Here is a 24665-nt window from a genome sequence, read left to right on the forward strand (position 1 = left end):
GCCAGGCCCTCTAGGAGAGCAGGGAGAGATGGACCAATAGCCGGAGTGGCTGGCTCTCCATGACAGCGGTCACAGCCACCACTCCCCGAGCCCCTGCTACGTGCAGGCAGTGTTCACACTGCATACTCACCACACACTGCGGCTCCCTTTAGGGATGGAGAGAGAGGAGCTGCAGGTGGCTGCACCGCTCACTCACAGCCCTGTGCTGGGGAGGTGGAATCTGTGCTCAGCAGGCCCCTCTGGAGCCGCTGCCTCAGCTGCCAGTGTCACAGCTCATGCCCCACGCCTCCCTGGACTGGCCTGATTGAGGTGACAGAAAGCTAGTGGGACCTAGACAAGCCCTCTGATCTGGATGTCTGTTTACCTGGCTGCAAAATGGGCCGTGAGAGCACCCAGCCCACGCCCCTGGCAGAGGAAGGCCCGGTGGTGACTTATTGAGGGGCTAGAGGGCCAGGGTCTGCCCATGCTAGCCTCAAGTTGGATGGCGTTATTGTCCATAAATAGAGGAGGAGGCAGAAACCTCAATGCTTCACGTTCCAACTGCCAGCAGCCTTGGCCCCATGGGAACCCAATCCTCCGAGAGCTGGTTGCTATGGATACAATCCCAAGGGTCCCAGCCTGCCAGCCCCCAAGCCCCCTAAAGCCCCTGGAGTCTGTTTTCACATGAGTGAGTCCTCAGGGAGGGAAGGGGTGGGCTACAAGACAGCTGGGCCCCTACCCCCAGGCGTGCCCAGGCAGGGGCAGGGCCCCAGAGGGCGCTGCCTCGGCTGGGGGTGGGGGGTACCTGGGCTTTGTCTAGCTCCTTTCTGCAATGGCCCATCTGCCCAGGCCTCTAGGCAGGCAGGGATATGACTTTCAGCTCACCCCCCTCTCCCACAAGGCCTGAAGGCAGGAAGACAGGCCTGAGGGACCCCCGGGAAACAGGCCCCCTCAGGCTTCAGTCCCTGCACTGCTGCGCACAGCCCTGCATCTATGGGTACATGGCAACCTTTCTGAGCATGGATCCCCTTTGCCAGAAGAGAGGCCACTGCAAGGCTCCCAGGCTGTTGCCATGGAGATGACATGAGAGTCAGTGCGCAAGAGAGCACCTCTCACGTAGTAGGAGCTTTTACAGAGTGGTACTTGATGCTGGATCCAGAGCAGCCTTGGGAGACTCCAATGGCCCAAGGCTTGGGAGGCACTGGAAGCAGCTCCCTGGCCACCAGGGAAGCCAGCACGGTGCTGGGAAGTGCCAAAGAGGGAGGGGGATCCTAGGCTGGGGTACACCCAGGAGAAGCAGCCATGGTGACGCAGCTTAGCCACACTGTCCCACAGCCTGACCTGGGGCATTACCACCCTGGACCCCACCCCAGCCGGTCCCTCCTCTCCTGCAGCCAGGATGGCTCCCAGAGATTCTGGGCAGAGTGCTGGGCCAGGGCACAGGCCGAGGCATCAGAAGCAACCCCCGCGGGCTCAACCCGCCCCGCCTCTGGAGGCAAATGACTGAGCCTCAGTCTCCCCATCTACAAAGTGAGGAGTTGTGTTAAACAGATGGAAAGTGCTGGGCACATCTGTACCCCTCAATGAGCACGGACTGTTTACTGCATACTTGGCACTTAAGTAGCTCATTTAATCCTCAGAGCTGAGGTCAGCTTGGGCAACAGCCACGATAAGGAGCTAGCACTGGCCAGTGTGAGTAGATGCTGGTTAAAAAACCAGAAAGACACCAATCTGGCCACCATGCTGCCTGGGTGACAGCAGCTCTGGAGCTGGACAATATGACTCTCACTATCATTAATTGCCATTACTATTGCCCACCGGCTTGGCAGGGGAGGACAGAGGCCCTCCCTCATAGCTGGGTCCTCAGAAGGGGAGATTTTAACTCAGGTCATCTGACTCCAGGGCCCACATGCTCCCAAGACCACTCACACCACCCTGGCCAGCCAGCAAGCAGGGGCTGGGCAGCAGTGACTGGGCAGCAGTGTTGGGGCCACAGTGACCAGTGTCCAGGCTCAGGACCTCCTGCTGGGTACCCTGCATGCAGCTCTTTCCTCACACAGGTGCTCCTCTCCCTGGCCAGGTGTCCCTAGACAGGTCCCTCAGGCTCACAAGGCTTCTGGGACCCATCTATAATATTGCCAGGTGTTGTGACAAGGCTCTGAGGCAGGTGTCCTCAAACTACAGCCCACAGGCCACATGCAGCCCACCTAGGACATTTATCCAGCCCGCTGGTGTTTTTGCCGCTGCTGCCTGTCCTGCTCAGCAGCCAACTCGTCCCAGGGCCTACACTCCAGCCCTCCAACAGTCTGAGGGATAGTGAACTGGCCCCCTGTTTAAAAAGTTTGAGGACCCATGCTCTAAGGCCCCTTCCACTAAAGAAGGCCCCCCCCTTACTCTCTCTACCCTCCTCTCGCCCTATCTCCTTCACTCCCTCCATATCCCAGGAACCCAGGCCCTGGTTCTGGTCCCAAGGCCAAACACCTTAAGAAAATGTCCCTGGGTCCCACCCTATGGCTGGTGGCCCTTCCCCAAATCCTGCATCCCTGCCTGAGATCTGCTTGGCACCTCCTCGGTGTGGAAACAGTCAGCACAGACTCGGTGGAAATCCCTGGGCCTGTGCTTTCTGATACCCAAGGCCCACACAGGCTCCAGGCCCACCATCGGGGGCCCAGAGCCCTATACCCAAGGCCTGCATGGAAACACCAGGAGCTCAGACTTCCTCCGCATCAGTAAGAGCCACTTGCTCCAGGCCTGTGGGTCCCCACTGGTCCATATGCCCCAAGGTAGGACTCATTTCTGGTTCTCCTTGGCTCCCAGGCACCTCCAAGCATAATGGGTGTTCAGGGAAAACTTGATGAATTAGTGAATCAATCAATCATTAATGATAAGGACAATCAGAACCATTTCTGAAGGCCCTGCGTGCCCCTGCGGCTGCATTAACAGTAATGATGCGGCTGATGACAGTATCATCAGCTGGCAATTCCAACTAGCACAAGTGAGCCCCAAATGCCAGGTCCTCAGCCCTGTGTGTGTGTGTGTGTGATATTTACATGAATTGTCAAAAAATACAGGATCTAAAGGCCAAAGAAGTTAGGTGACTCATCCAAGTAGACCCAATAAGCAAATGAGCAAGCCCACCCCAGATCAATAACAAAGATGAGAGTCACCATAGATGGAGTGCTCAGCATACGTCAGCCACTATACCAGGCACTTAACCTACATGGTGTCATCAGCCCCTGATGACAATTCTGTGAAGTCAGGATGACTGTTATTCCCATCTTACAGATGAGCACTTGATAAATGAAGCCCAGAGAGAAAAATAAAACGTGCTTATCTAAACGTGCATATCACACAGCTGGAAAGGAGATGGCAACACGGTGGTTCAAACTCAAGGAGTCTACTGCAGAGCAGGCATGCTCACACCACACACAGTGCTGCTTCTCCAGGCTACTAAAGGGAATGCCACCAGGAGATGTGACAGTCGGGGTGTGTGGCTCCTGTGGTGATCCGTGGAGCCCCAAGGAGCTGGGGCAGGTTCAGGCAGGCTGCACTTACCCGGGGCACTGGTGATGTCTGGGTACCTTTCCGGGGCCCACTGGTCTCTGGCGTGAGGTCGCGGTGGTCCACCTGCATGTGGCTTTCCAGGTCCTCAGCACTCTCAAACTTGACACTGCACTCGGGGCAGCGAAGGCCAGCACAGGGCCGGTCGGCAGGTTCGGGCGGAGCCAGGCCACCCACCTGTCCGTTGGCACTGCGGGCCATGCAGCCAGCACAGAGGCCATAGGGCAGCCCATTGACGTCCAGCTTCACCAGGTCCTGCTTGCTGCGGAACTCCTTGAGGCACAGGGCACACTTGTAGAGCTTCTGCAGCCCCTGGCCGTTGGGGGAGGACGCAGCCGAGCTGCCTGCCAGCTTCTGCATGTGGAAGGTGCCGTGGATCTTGAGCTCGAGCGTGGAGGTGACCGTCTGCATGCAGACCACACAGCGGAAGCCCGTGAGTGAGTTGCGCAGGTCGGGGTGCATCTGGCAGTGCTCGATAAACTCCTCCTCGCTCTGCAGGGGCATCTTGCAGATGCGACAGGTGCCCGTGTCCAGGCTCTTGCTGTGGGTCACCTTGTGCTCAGTGAGCGTCAGAAGGGAGGGGAAGCGCTCGCCGCAGATGGGACACATGTAGTGCTTGGCAGGGCCCCGGTGCGTCTGCAGGTGCTCCCGCAGCCCGTTCTCCGAGAAGAAAGTCCGCGAGCAGACGTTGCACTTGTGGCTGCCCTTGATGAACTCGGCCTTCTTGCGCGAGCCGTCGTCCTCGCCCGGCCGGATGTTGTGGTCCCGCAGCCGGTGGTTCTGCAGCAGCACCTCCATGGTGTAAGCCGCCCCGCAGATGTCACAGCCGTACATGGGCTCCGATGCATCCACGTCATCCTCGCTGGCCTCATGGCTATTGGGCGCCTCGGGGTTCTTCAGCAGCATGCCCTGCAAGTCAGCAGGCTCAGCCTTCTTGGTGGCCGCAGGGGGCACTCCATTGGCCGTGCCGTTCTCGGTGGTGGCATCGAACACGCAGTGCTTCTCCCGCAGGTGCTTCTCCAGCAGGATGATGGCATGGAAGGCCTTGCTGCAGAACTTGCAGTTGTACTTCTTGCTGTGCGTGGTGATGTGGCACTGCAGCTCCACCTCGGTGCTGAATGTCTCCCCACAGAAGATGCACTTGTGCGCCTTGGCCGGGTTGCCCAGGTGGCTGTGCTTGACGTGCACCTGCAGGTCGGCCTCCTTGCGGAAGTCCCAGTTGCAGGCCGTGCAGCGGTACATCTTCTTCTCGTTGCTGTGCTTCACGGCCAGGTGCACCTGGATGGACACCTTGGAGTCGAAAACCTCCTGGCACAGGGTGCAGTGGTACAGCACGAAGGTGTGCATGTCCAGCAGGTGCTTCTGCAGGTCGTCCACCGACGAGAACTGCTTATCGCAGCTCTCGCACACGTAGTGGGTGGACGTGGTCATGTAGTGCACCGTCAGGTGCTGCAGGAGGGACTCCTGGGAGTCAAAGTCCTCTTTGCACTGGGGGCATGCCTGCTTCCGCAGCAGCAGCTCCAGGTGCAGCTTCAGATGGGTCTGGAAGCTCTCGAAGTTGGAGAACTTGAGGTCACACTGATTGCAGGGATACTCGCCGTTGGAGATGGAGTTGGCGCCCGCCGACAGCCGCTGCCGCTTAGGAGAAGACACCTCCACGTCGGACGAGACCGGGCTCTGCTCTGCCTTGGACTTCTTGCTGTGGGCCAGGGGGATGTTCTTGTGGTTCTCCTTGATGTGCTTGGTGAGCTTCAGGATGGAGCCAAAGATGGGTGAGTTGGTGCAGTAGGGGCAGGAATAGACCTCCATGAAGGACTGCGTGGGCTGCACCACCGGAGACTCCAGCTTGGCGCTGCCGACGCTGCAGTGGGCCTGCTGGATGTGCTCAGTGAGGGAGGACTCAGTGAGGAAGCCCATGGAGCACTGGTTGCAGAAGAAGGCATTGCTGCCGTCGGGCGGGTTGGCGTTGGGGCCGCAGTGGGACACACGGATGTGTTCCTGCAGGCTGTTGATGTCAGCGAACATCTCGGGGCAGTAGTTGCAGTGGAAGGCGGAGATGCTACTGAACTGCATCACGGGGTAGGCGTGGTTCTTGTGCAGCTTGCGGACATGCTCGTTGAGGTTGTACAGGGTGGGCATGGAGTCCAGGCAGATCTGGCACGTGTGGCTCTGCTGCGGCTTATCCGCGTGGATGGTCTTCAGGTGGATCTCCAGCACAGCCAGGCTGGTAAAGTCCCGCTTGGAGCAATAGGGGCAGCTGTAGACCACCTTGGACCAGCCCTGCCCGTCGTCCCGCATCTTTTTCTGCCCCCGCAGCGGCTTCAAGGTGGAGTCCGGGGTGGAGCCACGCTCCACAGAGGCGCTGGAGTCAGGCGTGGCGCTGCTCATGGAGGCCACGCTGCCCAGCACGGGGTCAGGACTGACGCTGTGGTTGCTGGAATCAGGCTGCCGGTGGCTGTCCAGGTGGCAGTAGACGCCCTCCACCGAGGAGAACTGCTCGGGACACATGGGGCACTTGTGTTTCTGGTTGGCGTGGGCTTGGTGGATGTGGGCAAGCAGCGCGTTCTCGTCCACGAAGACCTCGGGGCAGTGGATGCACTGAAGGTCTGCCTTCTCCGAGAGCTGCGGGTGGCGGGTGAGCACGTGCTTCTCCAGCTCCTCCGTCTGGCTGAAGGTGTCTTCACAGTAGTCACACATGAAGTCGTCCTTCTTGGCCTCCTTCTCCGACTTGGCCAGGTGCTCCTTGTTCTTCTTGTGGGCCTGCATGTGGCTCTGCAGCGAGCTAGTGGACGAGAAGCCGCGCTTGCAGACGCTGCACTTGAAGGGCTTGCTGGAGCTGTGGGTCTTCAGGTGGATCTTGAGGTGGTCGCTGCGGGAGAAGGCGGCCTCGCACTCGTGGCAGTGGTACTTCTTGTCGCCCGTGTGAAGCTTGATGTGCCGGTCACGGCTCCTCTTGTGCTTGAAGAGGCGGCTGCAGTAGGTGCACTTGAACGGCAGCTTGTCGCTGTGGATCTGCTCGTGCCTCTTCAAGTAGCTCAGGCGGATGAAGGACTTGTCGCAGAACTGGCAGGGGTACGGCAGGCCCGTGCCCCCTTCCTCCTCGCCCAGGCCGAGGTCGCAGCCATCGCCGATCATCTGCGTAGGTGACGCAACATCCTTGCTGGAGGGAGATGAGGCCACCCAGGAGAGTTGTGGGTCGTCGTCACCATCTGTGGGGGGAAGGCAGAGAGGAGATTACAGGCAATTCCCAGGGCTGCCGAGAAACAAGGACAGAGCCAGCTTCTCGACAGCTCGCGGGCTGAGGCTGTGCAGCTGGCCAACTGCTGCGGGGGCTGGGGGAGGGGCGGGGGCCGGAAGCGAGTGGACACGAGGGCCTTCCCGTCGGCAGAGGGCACAACAGAGGGGCGGCGGGTTATGGCGGGGAAATGGTTTTTCCCTCAGCAACACCCGCGTGGGCCCGGACATCGTGCCTCCCCACCAAAGGTGAGGCTCTGGCCACTTCCCTGATGGGGGAAGGAGGGACAGCTTGGACAAAGTCACCGGAAATGACCTCACAGACCATTAGTCCCATAGGCCAAAAGGGGGGCAAGTCTCGTCACGTGATCAACACCTGGGCGTCAATCCCTGTATCCCCTAACGCTGGAGGAAATCCTGGCTGGCCATTAAGGGCATAAGCAAAATTTTACCCCCCAAAAAAGTCCTTTTTTGAACTTGCCGACCATATTCTTTAGGGGTGGGGGGAGCTGGTAAGGCTGGAAACTGCTGTTTCAGGTAGCAGACAGGACATGGAGGTGTGAAATCACAGGACGTGGTGACATCAGATCCAGTGCTCACACAGGAAGCAGCCCAGGGCACTGAGGAGACATTTCCCAGCCCAGCCCACCCTGAGGGGACTGTTTTCTTTGTTGCCACTCCCCCCAAGCCCACTGGGGACCTGGGGAGATGGCCTAATGGTGCTGGGAGATTTGGTGACTAGAGGAAGGACCAGGACACAGGCAGCCACAGAGCCCAGAGCTGGCGGGGCCCTTACCACTCCTGTGACGGTGAGGAAGAGGCTCCCTCACACAGGCTGCCGTGTGTCCCACCTCCCTGGGGACAGCCTCTCCCATCTTCCAGCCTTAGATGAAAACTAAACAAACCTAAAGGCTAGCTGCTCCCCACAAAACAAAAGCACACAGGGCTCGGCACAGAAAGCCGGCAAAGTTCCCCGAGGGGGGCTGACGGAACCAGCCCAAGCAGGGAGTGAGTTCCCAGGCTCAAGTTTCTCTTCGGATGGATTTAAAACTTAATAATGAATGAAACAGACCACAGGCAGGGGAGAGACAAACAAAAGCTCAGATTCGGCTGCTGACCTTGCTCTTATAACCCTGAGGAAACAAGCCACTGCCCCCGGGGGCTGCAGAGGCCAGCTGCCCAGCCGCAGCTCACACACATAACCCAGACGTAACCTTGACCCCAGGTAGCCCAGGCCTTCAGCCAGTGAAGGGGCAGGCATGCCATGTTCCCGCACAGGGAGCACTGGCACATGTGTGCGCACACCACACATGCACACGCATGCACTCATGGACACAAACGTGACCACACATGCATGCACTCACACACACAAAATCACAGACCTGCGGCTCCCATTACAGGCTCTCCATATAAGCTGCCGGCCTGCCGGGCCCAAAGCTTAATGAAAGAGTAAGGCTGACCAGGAAGGTCTTGAAGGGCCCCTCAGAGCTGGTACTGAGACTGATCCTAGGCCCCACCCAGGCCCCGCCTTGTGGGAAGACCCACCTGACCCCAGGCAGCACCGCTGGCAAAGTTCAGCCTGGACGGATGCTGTTCTCAAAGCTCGTGGCTGCCGTCACCTCTAAAGCCCAGTGCCCAGCTCAGCTCAAGGCGCCTGCTGGAACACCCGCCAAGGCACCTCCAAGGCAAGGGCACCTCCTCCCCTGGGGGCCTTACCTAATGGGCCCTTCAGCCAGGGAGGATGCAGCCTCTGTCAGCTCCCCAGATGAGACTCGGCGGGAGGTGCCAGTCCCCTACCTGCTAATTCCCAGCTCTTGCCAGCTGGGCTCTGCAGGGCACAGACAAAGGGACTCAAGGGAGGAGGTGGCTGCAGCTGGGGGACCTGCTGGCCCCCACCCCTGGCCAGGATGGACTGGCTTTTCACTATTTTCATGTCTTAGCTCACACTCAATCTGCCCCTGAGCTCTGCCTGAGTGCCCAGAGCTCTCCTAAGCACTTTTTCACAGCCACCAATGAGGCAGGAACCAGGCCCACCGCCACTAGACAGTGGAGGAAACTGAGGTATAGCCTAGGTAACTAGGCTCAGGAAGTGACAGCACGAGCTACTGATACCGGGACTTTCCATATTCAAGCCCCTTGACCATGACCTAGGCCAGGACCAGCTTCCACAGGTCAAATAGTCAAATGAGACCTCTCATGTGTGAGTAAGAAAGGGGGAGAGGGGCCCACATGTGAAGTTTCCAGGAGTTCAGTGCCTGGTTGCCTTTGAGCTCTCTCAGGAGGGCCGTGCCCATCCCTTCATGCCCAGGAGCCCACTGGACAACTAGGCGAGGGAAATCTGAAGACCCCTGCCTGCAGGACAAGCTTGGCTGGACAGGCATCTCTGCCAGCGTCCACTTGCTCCCAAACACTCACACAGCCTGAGGACCAGAGGACAAACACCTGCACCCAAAGCCCTCCCCCTCCTCCAATACACGTGCTCTCAGCATTCCCCATGATCGTGCAGACTCAGTTTATGTGTCTGAGAAAAGGGAATCTGTGCGAGGAACAGATGAGAAAAGTAATATGAAAAAGCACCATTAGTCCACTGACAGGAATATCCAGAAAAGGCACATGTGGACAGACAGAGCCACGTTAGTGGTTGCGTGAGGCTGGAAGTGGGAGCAGGGATTGGCTGCAAACAGGCAAGAGCAGTGGTTCTCAACTTCCTAACGTCATGACCCACAGGTTGAGAACCGCTGGGCAAGAGGGACCTTCCGGAGAGAACGGAAAAGCTGCACAGCTCCAGAAACTTAGTGAAGAGCAGCTGAATGACTCACTTAAAACCAGTGAATTTGGGGTATGCAAATTACACTTCAAAAGGCTGTTAAACAAAAGCACCATGTTCGCAATAATAATAATTAGTACTAACTAGTACCATAGTGCTAATAATATTAGCAGCTACATCCACTGAGCACATCTCACGTGCCAGCTCTGTGCTAAGCATGTCTATGACCACGGCGACCGTATCTGGTCGTCTCCAGTAACATTCCATTTCTGAGGTGAGGAAGCTGAGGCTCCGGGAGGTCTGGCCACACTGCCTCTCCGTGGAGTCTCTAAGCCCTACCTCAGCCATCCACCCACTGAGCTTGAAAAGGAGAATCTTTACCTGCTTGGTGCCAGAGTGCCCAGGGTTCATTGGAAGCTACCTGGTTGGTTTTTGCAAATGAGTTTCAAAACTAAAGCAAAGCATACCACTCTGGGAGCAACTGCTGAGAATGTCATCCAGGTTGAAATGAAAATAAGGGTCCTTACACCGAAAAGTCCCCATCAGGAGGAAAGGGTATGTTGACAAATAAAGTTCCAAACTCAGGTTGCCCTATTTAAAGCCTTTTATTCAAAGACCTTCGGCCTTGGCTGTTTCTGTCTCATCCCTCCAAATGTATTTTGCTTTGGGGGCTCTTATCAAAGCACCCTAGAAGCAGGTGAGAGGGATGAGCTGGGGCCAGAGCTCCAGGTGCATTTCCAGGGATGTCAGCAAAGGGGAGGGTCCTTTTCCTTACAGCAGCAATACTTTCTCCATGCTGACTGCTAGACACCCCTCCCACACACAGAGCAATCGTGGTAAAGATCACAACGTCCCCTTCAATCCAAATATTCCAGCACTCAGGAAGAAGATAGACTCAAGGAAAATCCCACTGGACAGCTCCTTTTTAAGTAAACACTTGCATAGATTTTACTATATGCCAGGCATTCTTCTACAAGTTCACGTGTATTAACACATTCAATCCCAAAGTGTGCTTTTATTAAAATTTCCATTCACAGATGAGAAGACCAGGGCACAGTGAGGCTGAGTCACTGTGTGCCCCATGCCACACAGCTAGCAGGCAGTGGAGTCAGGACATAAACCCACGGAGCCGTTTGGTCACCGTTTCCACCTGCGATGCTACATTGCTTCCTTCCTTTGGGAAGAGGATGAAAGAAAATTAAGAGGGAGATACGGTGACTAATGCCAGACCAGACCCCTGGATCCCCTCCCCACAGAATAATGCAATCAAAGACATATAACAAACATAAATAGAAAAGTCGCTTTCAAAATGGAGATTAAAGTCATTTAAAAATGCTAATCTTACAAAAAGGCCTGGTAGGAAACAGGTTATACGAGGCTTTTGCTGTCTGCTATAGGAAAAGAACCAAAACAAGCATAAAAGAGGGAAGAATTTTTGATAAAAATTCAATTAAGTAGGAAAAAGAGAGCATTAATTGGGCTTCAGAATACACCACCAGCAGAAAGAGCCAGGTGGATCCCAAGCTCACATGGTCACACTTGGTGACTGCCACAGGTTGACAGTGCCACAGCAGTCTAAGGCAGCCTCACACGCACCTGATCCAGGCACGGCAGCACACAGCGGCCACCCAGCATGCCTCCTCCTACCACAGAGAATCAGTCGGAGGTGCCGGAGGTGTTCAGGCCAAAGAGGGAGAGTGGCTAAGCCCAGCCCCATGGGCAAGCCAAAGGAGACCCTCCTACGAGTGGGCCCCAGATGGAGGCAGTAAAGGCTGTGTCGCTGAAGCTACGAAAGAGGAATAAATGACCCTGAAAAGAAGCCCAGGGAGGTTCCCTGCTTCAGACAGGAGAGTGAAGACAGCTGACGTCCAAGGGTTCTAGGTTACTCAAACATTCCTGATATGGGCAGTTCCAGCTGTATGAATAAAAATGACCCTCAGCCTCCAGCAGGGAAAAGAGCTGAGCCATCTCAGAAGTGGAGTTTCCACCCAAGTCCACAAGTGCCTCCCGTGCCCAGGACTGCCGCTGAATGCTGCAGGGTCACACGGGGGCACCTCCCCCCAGGCCCTGCCCCATGAACACTCTGGATCACACTAAGGAGAAGCCAACTACAGTGAGAGTGTCCTTCGGAGGTGTGCTGGGGCACAGGACAGAGGCCATCAGGAGTCCTGGCCTCTGCTGGCACATGGGAAGCAGGAATTGGTGCTCTCTAAAGTCCCTTCTAGATGAAGATACATTTTGTACACTCCAACCACCCAGACTGTCTACAGGATAGTCACAAAAAGGCCCAAAACTTCTTCACAAAGCCCCAAAGGGTCTCCTTGCCACTCACAAAGATGAAACTTTCCAAGGAAACAGTTCCCCAATGGACAGAGCTCTGTCATGTGCCTTCCTCTACCCTACTCCAGAGCTCCAGGAACAGGAGTCTCAAGACAAGAGGACTCTCAGGACAAGAAGAACAGGACCCCAGGCTCTGAAACTGTTTCAATCTCTCAAGATACAGATGGAGAAGCGAAGGCCCAGAGAAAGAAGGGGACTTATAGGGTCAACTAACTGGCAGCGGTTGCCTAGAGTACAGTCTTCAGAAGGATTCTGAGGCCGTATCTGGGCTCAGATGAAATGAGTGCTGAAGTTGACTGGGGATGTCTGCCATGAGCACAGGCATGTGGGAATGGAATGGCCAAAGAGCAAACTGGAGGAAAGAGTCTCCTGGCTCCCAATCCCAAATGCCCTTAACCTTCAGGTCTCCTCCTCCAAGTTGGGAGCTGTCCATTCTCTCTGAAAAATGTAGCATTTGGGCAGGGTTGCCAAAATCCTGCCCCTACATCACACAGAGACAACAGGAATTGCCAGATACCATGAAGAGATCTGGAGAGGGGTCTGCAGGCAGAGAGGCGAGCTCCAACCCCAAGGTGGGCATCCCAGAAGGAAAGACCAACTTCCCCAGGGCCTGGGGGACAAGAGTGGCAAGCCACGAACATGTTTCAGGACCCACGGCAGACCGTTCTTCCCATGGAGAAAGCCAGAACCTAAACAGGTGGCTTTCCAGACATGAAGTGATGCAAGATTCAGTTCAGGGGCAGCACCTGGGCGCATTCCTGCACTCTTCTTGGAAACTTCAAATCTGTGCCCATTCTCTCACCGTGCAGCCCCAGCAGCCTGCAGCAGCCAAGGACACACAAACCTGGAAGTGGGGAGCGGGGCTCTCAGAGGCAGCTCTGTTGCCAAGGGGCCTTAGAGAAGTCACTTTCACCGCTTGTAGGACCCAGGTGGACTGGGCCTCTAAGCCCCTTTCTGGAAGCTCCTTCCAGCAAACTATGGTACAAGCTCCCCTTAGAGCAAATCCCTAGGCCGAGTGGGGCCTGAAACCCCTGTGTTGGGGCCAGAGCTCTGAGGCCGAGTAGGGCACTCTCACTGGCTCAGTGCCCGCCGAGGACTCAGGTCGCAGAGGCAGGTCCAGGCTTAAACAAGGTGCACAAGGTCCAGCAGACACCAGGTGCCAGAGCCAGCCATGTCCACATATTAAACTAACATCCGTGGGGTGCGGGGGCATGTGAGGGTACACAGATCATCTATTGCTCATCTTATTTCACTGATGCTTCAAGAAACTGAGGCGACACAGCACTTTACAGGCAGATCTAGGTCTAAATGTGTAGCAATGACAGTTGTTCCCGTCTGTGGCACATTTGCTACGTGCCAGGTCCTTTGCCAGCATTTTCTCCATCAATTCTCACAACATCCCTATGAGGTAGGGACTATTAATGCCCCCTTTATATAACTGTGCAAACTGAGGCTCTGAGAAGGATAGTAAGTTCCTGGTACACCCAGACAGCAAGGGGCAGAGGCCCCCCAACCACCTGTGGACCACCAGACTGCACTGCTTCACCAGGACCTCCCCCAAAGCACCTGCTCCCTTATACCCCCGAAGCAGGTATAAGCACAGCACCAGGCCCTGTGGCTTGAGCCAGGTGAAGGTCTCAAGCTTTACAACCCTACCTGCCGCTAAGGCAAAGTCATGCCCTGAACTGAGCAAAGTCAGTGGAAGGTGACCGGGCTGGGCTGAGTCCGACACCAAGCACGGAGAAGGCAGCTCGCCTCTCTCCCCACTTCCTGTTGAACCGGCTGCTTTAACAGCCCAGTAATTTTCAACCACTGTGCCACTGCACACTGGTATGCCATGAGAGAATCTTAGGTGTGGCAGAAAATTCTTAAAAATCATTAATCAAATTTTCAAAAGAAGTTCAAAGCACAGTTAACTATATTCTTTTTTTTTTTACTTTTTTTGATCAAAATAATTTAAATAGGCCACAGAAGTTTAACGATAGGCTCAAGTTTGCCGTGAGATAAAAACAAAAAAGGCTGGAAAACTAACTCTACAATAGGCTCTGCAGAACAAAACATGGACAGAATAATGATCACCCCACATATGCCCAAGTCTTTACCCCCAGAACCTATGAACATATTACATGGTAAAGTGGAATTAGGGTTGACAATCAACTGAACTTAAAATAAAGAGATGGGGGGTGGCACCTGTGGCTCAAGAAGTAGGGCGCCAGCCCCATATGCTGGAGGGGGCGGGTTCAAACCCAGCCCTGGCCAAAAACTGCAAAAAAAAAAAAGAGAGAGAGAGAGAGAGATGATCCTGGATTATCTGGATGAGCCCACAGTAATCATAGGGCCCCTAAGATGTGGATGGGAAGGCAGAGGAGGAGGACAGAGTGATGACATGTGAGATGGACCCAGCTAGCACCTTTGGACTTTGAAGATGAAAGGGGGCATAAGTCAAGAGATGTGGGCAGCCCCCCAAAACCAAAAGGGCAAAAATGGATTCTCCCCTAGAGCCTCCAGAACAGAAGCCAGCCTCACCAAGACCTGGACTTTAACCCAGGGACGTGTGACCTATGGAACCATAAGGTAATTGTTTCTTCCTTGTCTGAAGCCACTATGTGCATGACAATTTGTTACAATAGCAACAGAAAACTAACCCAGATGTTGCTACCAGGTGTGGGTGTAACGGGAACAAATATCCGAAATTATGGAAATGGCTCTGGAATTGGGCAGTGAGCAGAGGCTGGAAGAATTTTGAAGAGTATGGTTTCTTTACAAGCCTAGATAACTCTGAGCAGATAAATAAAAATAGGTATGTTAATCGCTTTTCTAAGGAAGACTCAGAAGCCAGTAAAGGAGCACATTAGAGAAAAATCAAATCACTTCAGAAAACATCTAAATCATCCTGAACAGAAACTAAGACAAACGATGACATTAAAGGCACTGGTGGTGAGGCCTGATCAGGAAATTCAGAATATGTTATTGGAGACTCAATGAAAGGGAATCCTTAATATTTGGTAGTGGAGAGCTTAGTAAAATTGCATCTCCCAGTTATGTACACAGCATAAACCATACAAATGGATAAACCTGGATATTTAGCAGAGATTTCTAAGAAAAATGTCGAAGGTGTGACCTGGTTTCTTCTTACTGCTAACAGAAAAAGAAAAAAGATAGATTAAGAAAAGAACTGTTGACAATAATGGCCAAAAAAACTAGAAATTAAGTACTTTGAAAATTCTCTAGGGGCAGCACCTGTGGTTCAAAGGAGTAGGGCGCCAGCCCCATATGCCGGAGGTGGTGGGTTCAAACCCAGCCCCGGCCAAAAACTGCAAGAAAAAAGAAAAGAAAAGAAAATTCTCTAATCAAAAAACACTACAATTAGGAGATATACTTTCAAGAAAGCATACTCGAAAGCTGAGGGTAGGACTGTACGTGAAACTGAAATGTCACAAAAGCCACTTTGAAGAGATTGAGGGTCAGACCCACAGATCTAGGTCAAACCAGAACGACTCTAGGAAATTTGGAAGCATTGCTCTGGAACCATCTCTGCAGAAGCCAAGGGTAGACAGAAATTATCTAGAAAATATCTGTGGAAGAGCCTCTTGTCTAATGGAGCAAATCCCTATGACATACACAGGAGACTCACAAAGTTCTTTAAAAAATTATACCATCAAAAATGCTGCCAGCATGAACCAAAAATGACAGAGAGAGTGTAAGATGAAAGAAGTCTGTTGGACCCCCAAAATTCTACAAGCAGTAAACGGGCTAATAAAACTACTCAGATGCAAATATGTGCTACCTCTGGGGGTGGCGGAGGATGACTCAGAGGGTGGAACTTTAAGCCCTAAGGGTGGAGCTGTGAGCCATAGCGGATGAGATCACTACTGGACTAGGTTAAGATTCTGGCACTGTGTGACTAAGGCAAGTATATCCTCTCTTTGTGCTTTCATTTCCCCAATTCTTGAGAGAAGGAATGAAATGAATAGGTCTCTAAGAGCCTTGGTAGCCCTAAGAATCTGTGATCCATTGATGATGTCTGCCCTGAGTACAGCATGAAAAGTATGGGATGGCAGGTATCCAGCTTTCTAAGAATCTGTGATCCATTGATGATGTCTGCCCTGAGTACAGCATGAGAAGTATCAGATGGTAAGTATCCAGCTCTCTCCTATCTAGTTTGGGGGTTCTATTATTCAGCATATATTTGAGCCTGCTAGTAGGTCCTCAGAAGGGTACAGAAGATACCCAGCATTTTCAGGTTTCTATACTCTTACCTACTCTTTCTGTCAATCAATTGCTCTCTAAAGTCTAAACTCAGTCTACCAAACTTTTGCTGCTTTGAAGTAGTCAGAAAGAGGGAGAGAGACAGATGCCTTTAATGGCAGTATTCAGTAATGCATCTAGATATTTAATTTTCCTAAAGGGAAAGAATGGTATAAAGAATAAAGGCCCAAACCCTCTAAGGTGGTTGGTCAGAAGTTCTTTCCTTAGGGGTAGGCCAGGGAGCCCAGGAGGCTGCCAGAAGCTGACATGGCTCACCCGGAATCTTGAATTAGAATTACACTATTAGTGAGAATCATAGGAGCTCCTATTCACCCATCCTGGAGGGAGCTGAAAGTTCCCCATGGATATGATCTCAATATCCCCAATGGCAGGAAAAGTAGGGATCATTCTTCAAGTTTGGGGAGAAAATTTCAGTAGGATGGGAAACTCAAGCATCACTGAGCATCTCAAGGACAGAAACTGCCACAGAGGTCAACGGCCCAAAGTTGAGAGGAGGGAGACCTGAGAGAAGAGGAGCCCCTAACAGGCTGCCCCCAGTGGGGGAGAAGTGGGACCCCAGCTTCTGCTCCACCTCAAAAGTACACTTGGCACACAGCTTCTGAGAGCTTTCAGATCCCTCAACAGACTAAGACAGGGCCAGACATGCCCTTCCCCAGCCAGCTCTGGGGGCTGCTGAAAAGCCCTGTGACAGCAAACAGCTGCCACCAAGGCCCTTAATAAAACTTCCAGGGATCCAAAATGTCAGCATAAGCTTAAAGAGACTTGGCCAACTGCAGGGAGATGTCAGCCACTGAGGGACAGGGAAGCCCTGGGTGAGGACGTGTCCGGGCTTGCCCAGGACGCAGGCTGAGCTGCCACTCTTGCACCGTGTGACCACAGCCAAGTTACTGGACCTCTCTGAGCCACCATCTCCTTGCCCATGGAATGGGGATAATAAGAGTGACTACCTTAGAACATGGTTAATGTTCATATGCCACTAAGTGTTTGGTAAATGTTCACTAGAAAAAATGAAGGGGCTTCTACTATAACTTGCACAGTCATTAAACATAACACCATCTAGGTGGCATTTAAAGTGCTACACACCCACTCTCCCGTCTGACTTCTGCAGCAACTCTGCGTGGTGGTGGTGGTGGTGGTGGTGATGGCGATGGTGGCGGCAGTGGTGGCAGCAGTAGTTTTGTTGTTGTTGTTACCCGTATTACAAGGAAGCAGGGTGCTGCCCACTCAGGTGTCTTGGATGGAATCCAGCATTCCATCCCATTGGGGTACCCTTTAAACTCAAAGTAGCTGTGTTTACATAGTAATTTGCCCTATGGATGGAGAAGCTGAACAGAGAGGTTAGGTCACATCCTGGTATCATAAAGCAAAACAGAAAAGGCTGGGATCCAACTCCCAGCCCAGGGCTCTTAGCCAGCTAGACAGGGAAAAATAACAACCAGAGTAATGGGTCACAGGTCCCATGGCTGTCCTCTCACTGAACAGTCTAAGGGCTGCACAGTTACCACTGATTGTGTAAAAATGCCAATATTTATAAATCAGGAACTCCTAACATGTTTTAAAAATCCATAGCCAGGCATGGTAAACTCATAGCTATAATCCTAGTACTCTGAGAGGCCACGGAGCAAGGATTGCTCAAAGCCAAGAGTTCAAGTCCAGCCTGGGCAACATAAGATGAACCCATCTGTACAAAAAATTAAAAAGAAAAAAATAGCCAGGGACAGTGGTTCCTGCCTGTAGTGCCAGCTGCTTAGAAGGCTGAGGGAGGAGGATAGCTTGAGGCTAAAGTTGGAGGTATTAGTGAACTATGGTTGTGCCACTGCTCTCTGCATCTGGCACAGTGATGGTGGGGCTCAGCCATGACCCGTCCTCTGGGCCACGGTCACCCACTCTCCTGCATTACCAGACCCCCAAGGCTCTCTCCTCCATTACGCAGTGTCGGGGCCCTGACGACTTGTGTTTGCTGGGCTTCCAAGCCCATCTCCACCACTTGCTATCTGTGTGACCTTGGGAAAGTTAATTACCCTCCCTCTGGGAAACAGAGAATGGAGAGACCTGCCTCAGTTTCCATATCTGTAACGTGGAGATAATAACAGTCCCAAGTATAGAGTTAAAATCAGTGCCTGCCTTAAGGTGTTATATAATAAATGTTCTGTAATGAATAAAATAGTCACTGGCTACAGGCTCCCAGCTCACCATAATGTGGTCACTGGGCAGAGGGTAAGACAGGAGAGGCAGACAGAGGCTGCAATGGCTTGAACAGACGTGACACAGTGAGGACCTGATTGATAACCAAGCAGGTCTCAGCAGGGATCACAGTCATCACCCCCACAGAAGACAGCATGCAAAGCAAAGCAAACTCGATCTGCAGAAAGGCCCAGAGAGCCCCTGCCAGGTAAAATCCCAGGACATCAGACTTGCAAGGAGCCTTTAAGACCACCTTGTTATTCAGATAGAGCCCAGCGCTCTCAGATGTGGATGTAGAAACTAAGACACCAACCGCTATGCTGTGGCTTAGACTCAGGCATCCTGGATCGTGGCTTGGACTCGGGCATCCTGGATCATGGTGGAGGGGGCGGGGATGAGGCTTGACTCCAGAACACCCCTGTGCCAGGATCCACAGGGGCTGTCATCTCCAAGGGCTGCTGGACACACAGGACAAGAAGGTATATCCACTTTTCCCCTTGAAGCCTCTGACCTCACAGAACACACAGCCTGCCAGGCTACTCCATCCCTTAGACAAATTTACTTAGCACTGATATTGAAAATGCAATTGAGCTTGAGTTTTATTGCAGAAATTAAACAGACTAGGAAAAAAAAAAAGCGAGCATTCGTCAACTCACCCGAGAGCTGGCTGTGATCAAACTAGCTAAAGAGGAGAGCTGTGTGTGATCAACTCCTGCCAGGGAGGAAGGGCCCCCCAACCTGCCCCCCATGAGACCCCCCCCCAAGGGCACTTGGAGCTCCAGGGCTCTGGAAGGTTCCTCTGCTAAGTTCCAGCCTGGCCCCCTACCCCACAGCCTAACATCACCCTACCCGCCTCTGCACTAGGAGCTGGTACCCTGTAAAGTCATCTCCACAAGTTCCATGAAACAGCACTGCCAAGGGCCGGCGCAAAGGGCGCTCCGCTCAACCCAAGAGAAAGCAAAATGCTTTCGGGGTTGAATCACTGTTTTTCTGTACTCCCTTTGGAGATCAGCAGAGCCCACATTCGGCTGCGTTCGTGGACCTGGGACTGGAAACAGCTGTGCTCTAATTACATGTAAAGTGTACCAAAACATGCCTTTTATCACAGACTGGAAATCTGTTAGCATCTGTCTCTCCTTTGTTTCTTCCACAAGATACAAGCTTGTTTCTACATTTTTCTCACCTGTAGCGGTGATTAAAATTCATTATAAATGAAAGGAGTGAACAGAGAAACAAGTTCCTCTGTGTACCGTTCTAAACTCAAATTAGAAACAGCTGTTTGCTAATTCATGCAGCGATGTTTTGTCGTGCTCTGTGAATCAATAATAACTCACCCTATTGCTGCAGAAATTTTTGGATAATCCATATATTTAACACGGCGTTGGATTCTCCAGGCAGTGTGGGGTGGGTGGAACCTCAGGCAGGCGGGAGGGGCGTTGGGCTCAGCACTCAGGAGACACCCCGGGCTGCCCCGACAACGTAGAACCCTAAACTCAGAGCTGCCCAGAGCCCCTCCCCCCGCCCGGATCCTGGGAGGACCAGAAGGAAACCCTGAAATGGGCTCCTCATCTTCTTCCCTCCCCCAGAACCACCAAAAAAAAAAAAAAAAAATCAACTCTGATTAAACGCGAACCACACACATCCTCTAGCTGCCGGAGGGAACAGCAAAATTAAAAGTCTAATTGGTACCCGGAACAATTTAAAACTATTAAGTATAGGTGAAGCTTTTCTCTAAGAAAATAATCCTCTGATTGGGATTAGGCGTGTTTGGATAGCATTTTTCCTGCCCATATGTTTTCGCCACAGAAGTTAGAATTACAGTCTCTGGACGTCCTCGGAGGACTCCAAGACATGGTCAGGCATCCTCTTTGTCACCTACAGGGAAAAAGGCATGTGGCATCCAGAGCTGTCCCCTGAGGCCTTGGAAAGGAACACATGTGCTTTCTCCTTTGCAGGGAGGGATGTGGGCAACACCCTGGGAAGCCTGCATCGCGTCCTGGCGACCAAACCCGCTCTGCCCTGCTGAACTCATATGTCCTCCCAGACATGCCTCCAGGACGTCTCCTAGAGCTGCCGCTGTCACCACTAGTACTCTTCCCTGACCTCTGGCCACTGCCTCTTTATATCTGAGTGCTTGGGATATCCCTGAGTGTTCTACACCCTCTTGGGATTAGAACATGGTCACACTGAGCTACTTTTGTTTGGGGATTTTTTTGAGACAGAGTCTCACTCTGTCGCCCTGGGTAGAGTGCTGTGGCATCATCATAGCTCACAGCAACCTCAAACTCCTGGCTCAAGCAATCCTCAGCCTCAGCCTGCCTCAGCCTCCAGAGTAGCTGGGAATACAGGCAACCACCACAACGCCCAGCTAGTTTTTTCTATTTTTAGTAGAGACAAGGTCTTGCTCTTCCTCAGGCTGGTCTCAAACTCCTGAGCTCAAGCAATCCACCCACCTCAGCTTCCCAGAGTGGTAGGATTACAGGTATGCGCCACCATACTCAGCTAGCTACTTTTTGTTTTGTTACTGTTTTTGAGACAGGGTAGGCAGAGTCTGGCTCTGTCACCCAGGCTGGAGTGAAACGGCACAATCACAGCTCACTATAACCCTCAAACTCCTGGGCTCAAGCGATCCTTCCACCTCGGCCTCCCCAAGTAATTGGTACTATAGGTGCAGACCACCATGCCCGGCTACTTTTTAAACTCTTCTGTAGAGACAGAGCCTCGCTACATTGCCCAGGCTGGTTTTGAGCTCCTGGTCTCAAGCAGTTCTCCCGACTCAGCCTCCAAAGCGCTGAGATGACAGGCGTGAGCCATCGGACCCACCTGGAGCTATTTCTTGAGCCCAGTATCATCTGCAGAGCCCCTCTGTGGCCAGGAACGGGGCCAAGCTCTTCCTGAGCTCCACTTTGCTAAATCCTCATGTCCATCCTGTGAGGTAACAACCGTCATCACCGCTCCCCCTTTCATACAGCACACATCTGAGACGCAGAGTGGGCAAGAGGTCCAAGGAAGTTAAGTGGAAGGAGTCTGGAATGCCCATATTTCTGGAAAGCCGTCAAGACAACCCACTGACCACTGTCATCAGAGAGGTGCGCTAAGCCTGCCTCACCGGCCCAAACTCTAAGCCTTTGTCCAGGCTGTGGTGCCCACCCAGGATGCCCCGCCACCTGGTCATCACCCACCAAAACCCAGCCTATCCCTTAGGGCCCAGCTCAGCCCCACCACCCCGCATGGCTCAGAGAGTCAGGCCCTCCTTTTCTCCTTTCCCGCCACTCACCTGGACGGGGGTAGCACACAGTGCTCACGCTCATCTGGAGGGGCTCTCCCTTAGCAAAGGACAATGGGCGCCAGAAAGTGCCAATATTGGCAGGATCGGGAACCAGTGCACAGAGAAGGCGCCATATCAGTGCTCTGAAGGAGTAGGCTCCCCACTGACCTGTGTTCTCCAAACTATGGAAGGTTTTCCTCATCAGAACCCCTCCAAACTACGGAAAGCTTTCCTCATCAGAACCCCTCCAAACTACGGAAGGCTTTCCTCATCAGAACCCCTCCAAACTACGGAAGGCTTTCCTCATCAGAACCCCTCCAAACTACGGAAGGCTTTCCTCATCAGAACCCAGTACAACTTTAGGGGGCAGCCAAGTTGGTTCCAAACAACACTGATGCACAAACAAGACAGGAAATCCCCTTCACCACCTTGAGGTTCAGCAAGGGCAGAGGCTTCAGGTGACGCTCTCTCTGACCCCTCTCCAATGTTCCCCACTAGAGAGAAGAGCAGGCCCTACCTCCGGCACCTCTAGCAGGCAACAGCTCCCGGCAAAAATAACATGAACATAAGGTTTTCCTTGATTTTGTTTTTCATTTACTTTTAAAGTTGCTGTCAACTTACAACAAACGCTACTGTTTTCCCATTTGCAGAGTTCATTTAACCATGGAGAGAACAGACTTAAAGAAAAATCCTAGGTGAACCACAGCACCAGGGTACTCAGATGAAGCAGTCACAGCAGAGGTACACAGACGACCCAAGACTGAGGCCCCTGATCCCAGAAGGGAGGAGAAGGTCTTCAGGGGAAGGAGTGGTGGGAGCAAAGTCGGGAAGAGCAGACCCTTCTGAAGCAAGTAACCGCCATGGCTGAAGGTAGGTGCCCCAAGGGAGCCCACAGTCACGGCCTTCATACCAGAAGCAGAGAACGCCCCTTGACAGTCCCCCGGGGGTCCCAGTGGTGTCCAAACAACCAGCCAGCTCAGGTGTGGGCACCAGCAGGACCCAGACTCTTTTCTAGACCTCCCATAAATCCAGTTCTCATCAAGGAATGACTCAGAAATAAGCAATCACTAGCCTATCAGCAGAACCCATTTCAAGAAAGCCTGTGATCAGTGGCCCCAAAGACGCAGAGATCTGAACAGCCAAGAGGAGGAGAACCCCCTGCACGACTAGAATGGGGTTCTCTCCCATGTGTACCTCAGTGCTCCAGTCACAGAGGGATCAACACTCCCCGTGAAAACCCCCTGGGGACACCCAGGAAGCCCGACTCACCACCACTCACTCAGAGAGTCCAACCCCAGCAGCTTTTCCACCACCTCTGGAATAAACCGACATGGCCTCTGTGTGTGTTAAGGAGCCACAGCACTCCCAAAGACACACCTTTGACCTCAGAGTGATGATGACGATGAAGGGTCTGTCCCCACAGGAGGGCGTGTGGGCCCTGTAGAGCCCAGGGACAGCAGACTCAGGCCTCCACCTCATGCTCACTCCAGGGCTTTGGCCCTGACCCACACTCTTACACTATTTTTCTTCCCCGGACTCACTGGACCTCTCCCTCCCTGACCACGGCATACACGACTGCAGGCCTGAATGAGAAGTGGGTGGACAGTTAACTCCAGCAGCAGGTCTGCTCACCAGGCCCCGGACAAGCCTCCAACTCTCAAAATGTCTCACCTTTGTCTCCCTTCTGGCACCTCCATCCCCGGTTAACTGGGAACCAAGTCCCAAGTCTTCCGGCTTCACACCCTCCATTCCATCGACACTGAAAACCCTCTATCATCACATGAAGTAAATCAGGTCAGGTGTGGCAATCAGATGCCCACCCTACCGCCTCTCCTATAATGCCCATATCTAGGGGCTGCCCAAGGTTCTGCAGGCAGGGTATGTGCCTGGTTAAGGCACAATCTATCCCCACTCAGGGGCACTCCACCCCTATCCCTGTGACAGCCCCAAGACCACACCCCAGGGAGCTGGCACCGCAGGGCCCCGGGGGAAAGAATTGATGTTATGGTGAGCCAGCCTCCACTCCTCCAGGGAGCAGACGTATGGGCCCAGCAGCTGAGTCTGGGGAACACCTGTCCGAACAGCCCGCTGCCACACCAGTCCGTCCCCTGGCAGCTCCCTGCCCTCAAGCCTTGCCCCAGTCTCCAAAGACCACCAGCAACTCTCTGAGCTCATAGCAGGTGCCATAGAAGGTCATGAGCAGGGCACCTGGGAGGAGCCTGAGGCAGGTTCAGGAGAATCCCTCCCGGCTCCATGGTCTCTGAGAGAAATTCAGAGCTCTTCAACACAGGAGCTGCCTCCCTCTTGCCCCCTGGTCTGGGTGGCCCCAGAACACGGCACGGCCTGCAGAACCAGCCGGGCCACCCCTCCTAGGGCTGGCCCAGCACCTAGATCCCAGGGCTGGTTGCTGTCTGAAGCAGCTACATGGTCCTGGGAAAAAACCCTGGCCCCTGGGCTCTCCTGGAGGTGTCTTTGGCCTGTGTGACTTTCTTACAGAGATACAGCCAGAGGATGTGTTCAACATGAATAAAGAATGAGAAGGCGAGTGAACAACCTAATTCAGGTTAAAATCTTCAAAAAACCCAGTATCAAGAAAGCCACATGGTGCCTCTAACCTGTATCTCCAATTTAGAGAGGACACTGAAGAATGAGGACTACACTCTGCATCCATATTACACGTATTGCCTATGGACTGTGTGTGTCTAATAAACGACATTGATTACGGGCTAAATATGGTATAGTATATTCCACGCCACATACCGTCTGATGGTAACATTCAAAGCAGTGTGACAAGCTGTCCCCAACCCCATTTACAAAGGTTCAACACTATGCCCAGGGCCGTCTGAGTCAGAAGTAGCGGAGCTGGGCTTTGAACATGGGTCACTTGACCTCACGGGCTGTGGTCCTAAACAGAGAGGGATGCACATTTGTGGACACCACGTCCCGAGGAAGGAGGCTCAGTGGCAACACAGCTCAGAGGCAGGAGCCTTTCCCAGGGAGCCACTTCACATGGGGCTGAGCTGGATGCTCAGCCAGGCGGGGAGGTGGGAGGGTGTGGGATTG

General features: G+C 53.2%; 1 protein-coding gene across 2 annotated transcripts in view; it reads right to left on the reverse strand.

The window, feature by feature from the left end:
* The window catches only part of ZNF423 (zinc finger protein 423), a 266220-nt gene that overhangs the window by 127114 nt on the left and 114441 nt on the right, over window positions 1-24665 (reverse strand). For both annotated transcript variants that reach the window (XM_012806818.2, XM_003792532.2), the window contains one exon: window positions 3535-6749. In XM_012806818.2, the coding sequence (XP_012662272.1) occupies window positions 3535-6675 (3141 nt within the window). In that variant the 5' untranslated portion in view covers window positions 6676-6749. The remainder of the gene's footprint in view (window positions 1-3534; window positions 6750-24665) is intronic.

The sequence above is a fragment of the Otolemur garnettii genome, unplaced genomic scaffold, assembly GCF_000181295.1.
Source record: "Otolemur garnettii isolate 467f Iridium unplaced genomic scaffold, OtoGar3 scaffold00058, whole genome shotgun sequence".
In the NCBI taxonomy this organism is placed as follows: Eukaryota; Metazoa; Chordata; class Mammalia; order Primates; family Galagidae; genus Otolemur; species Otolemur garnettii.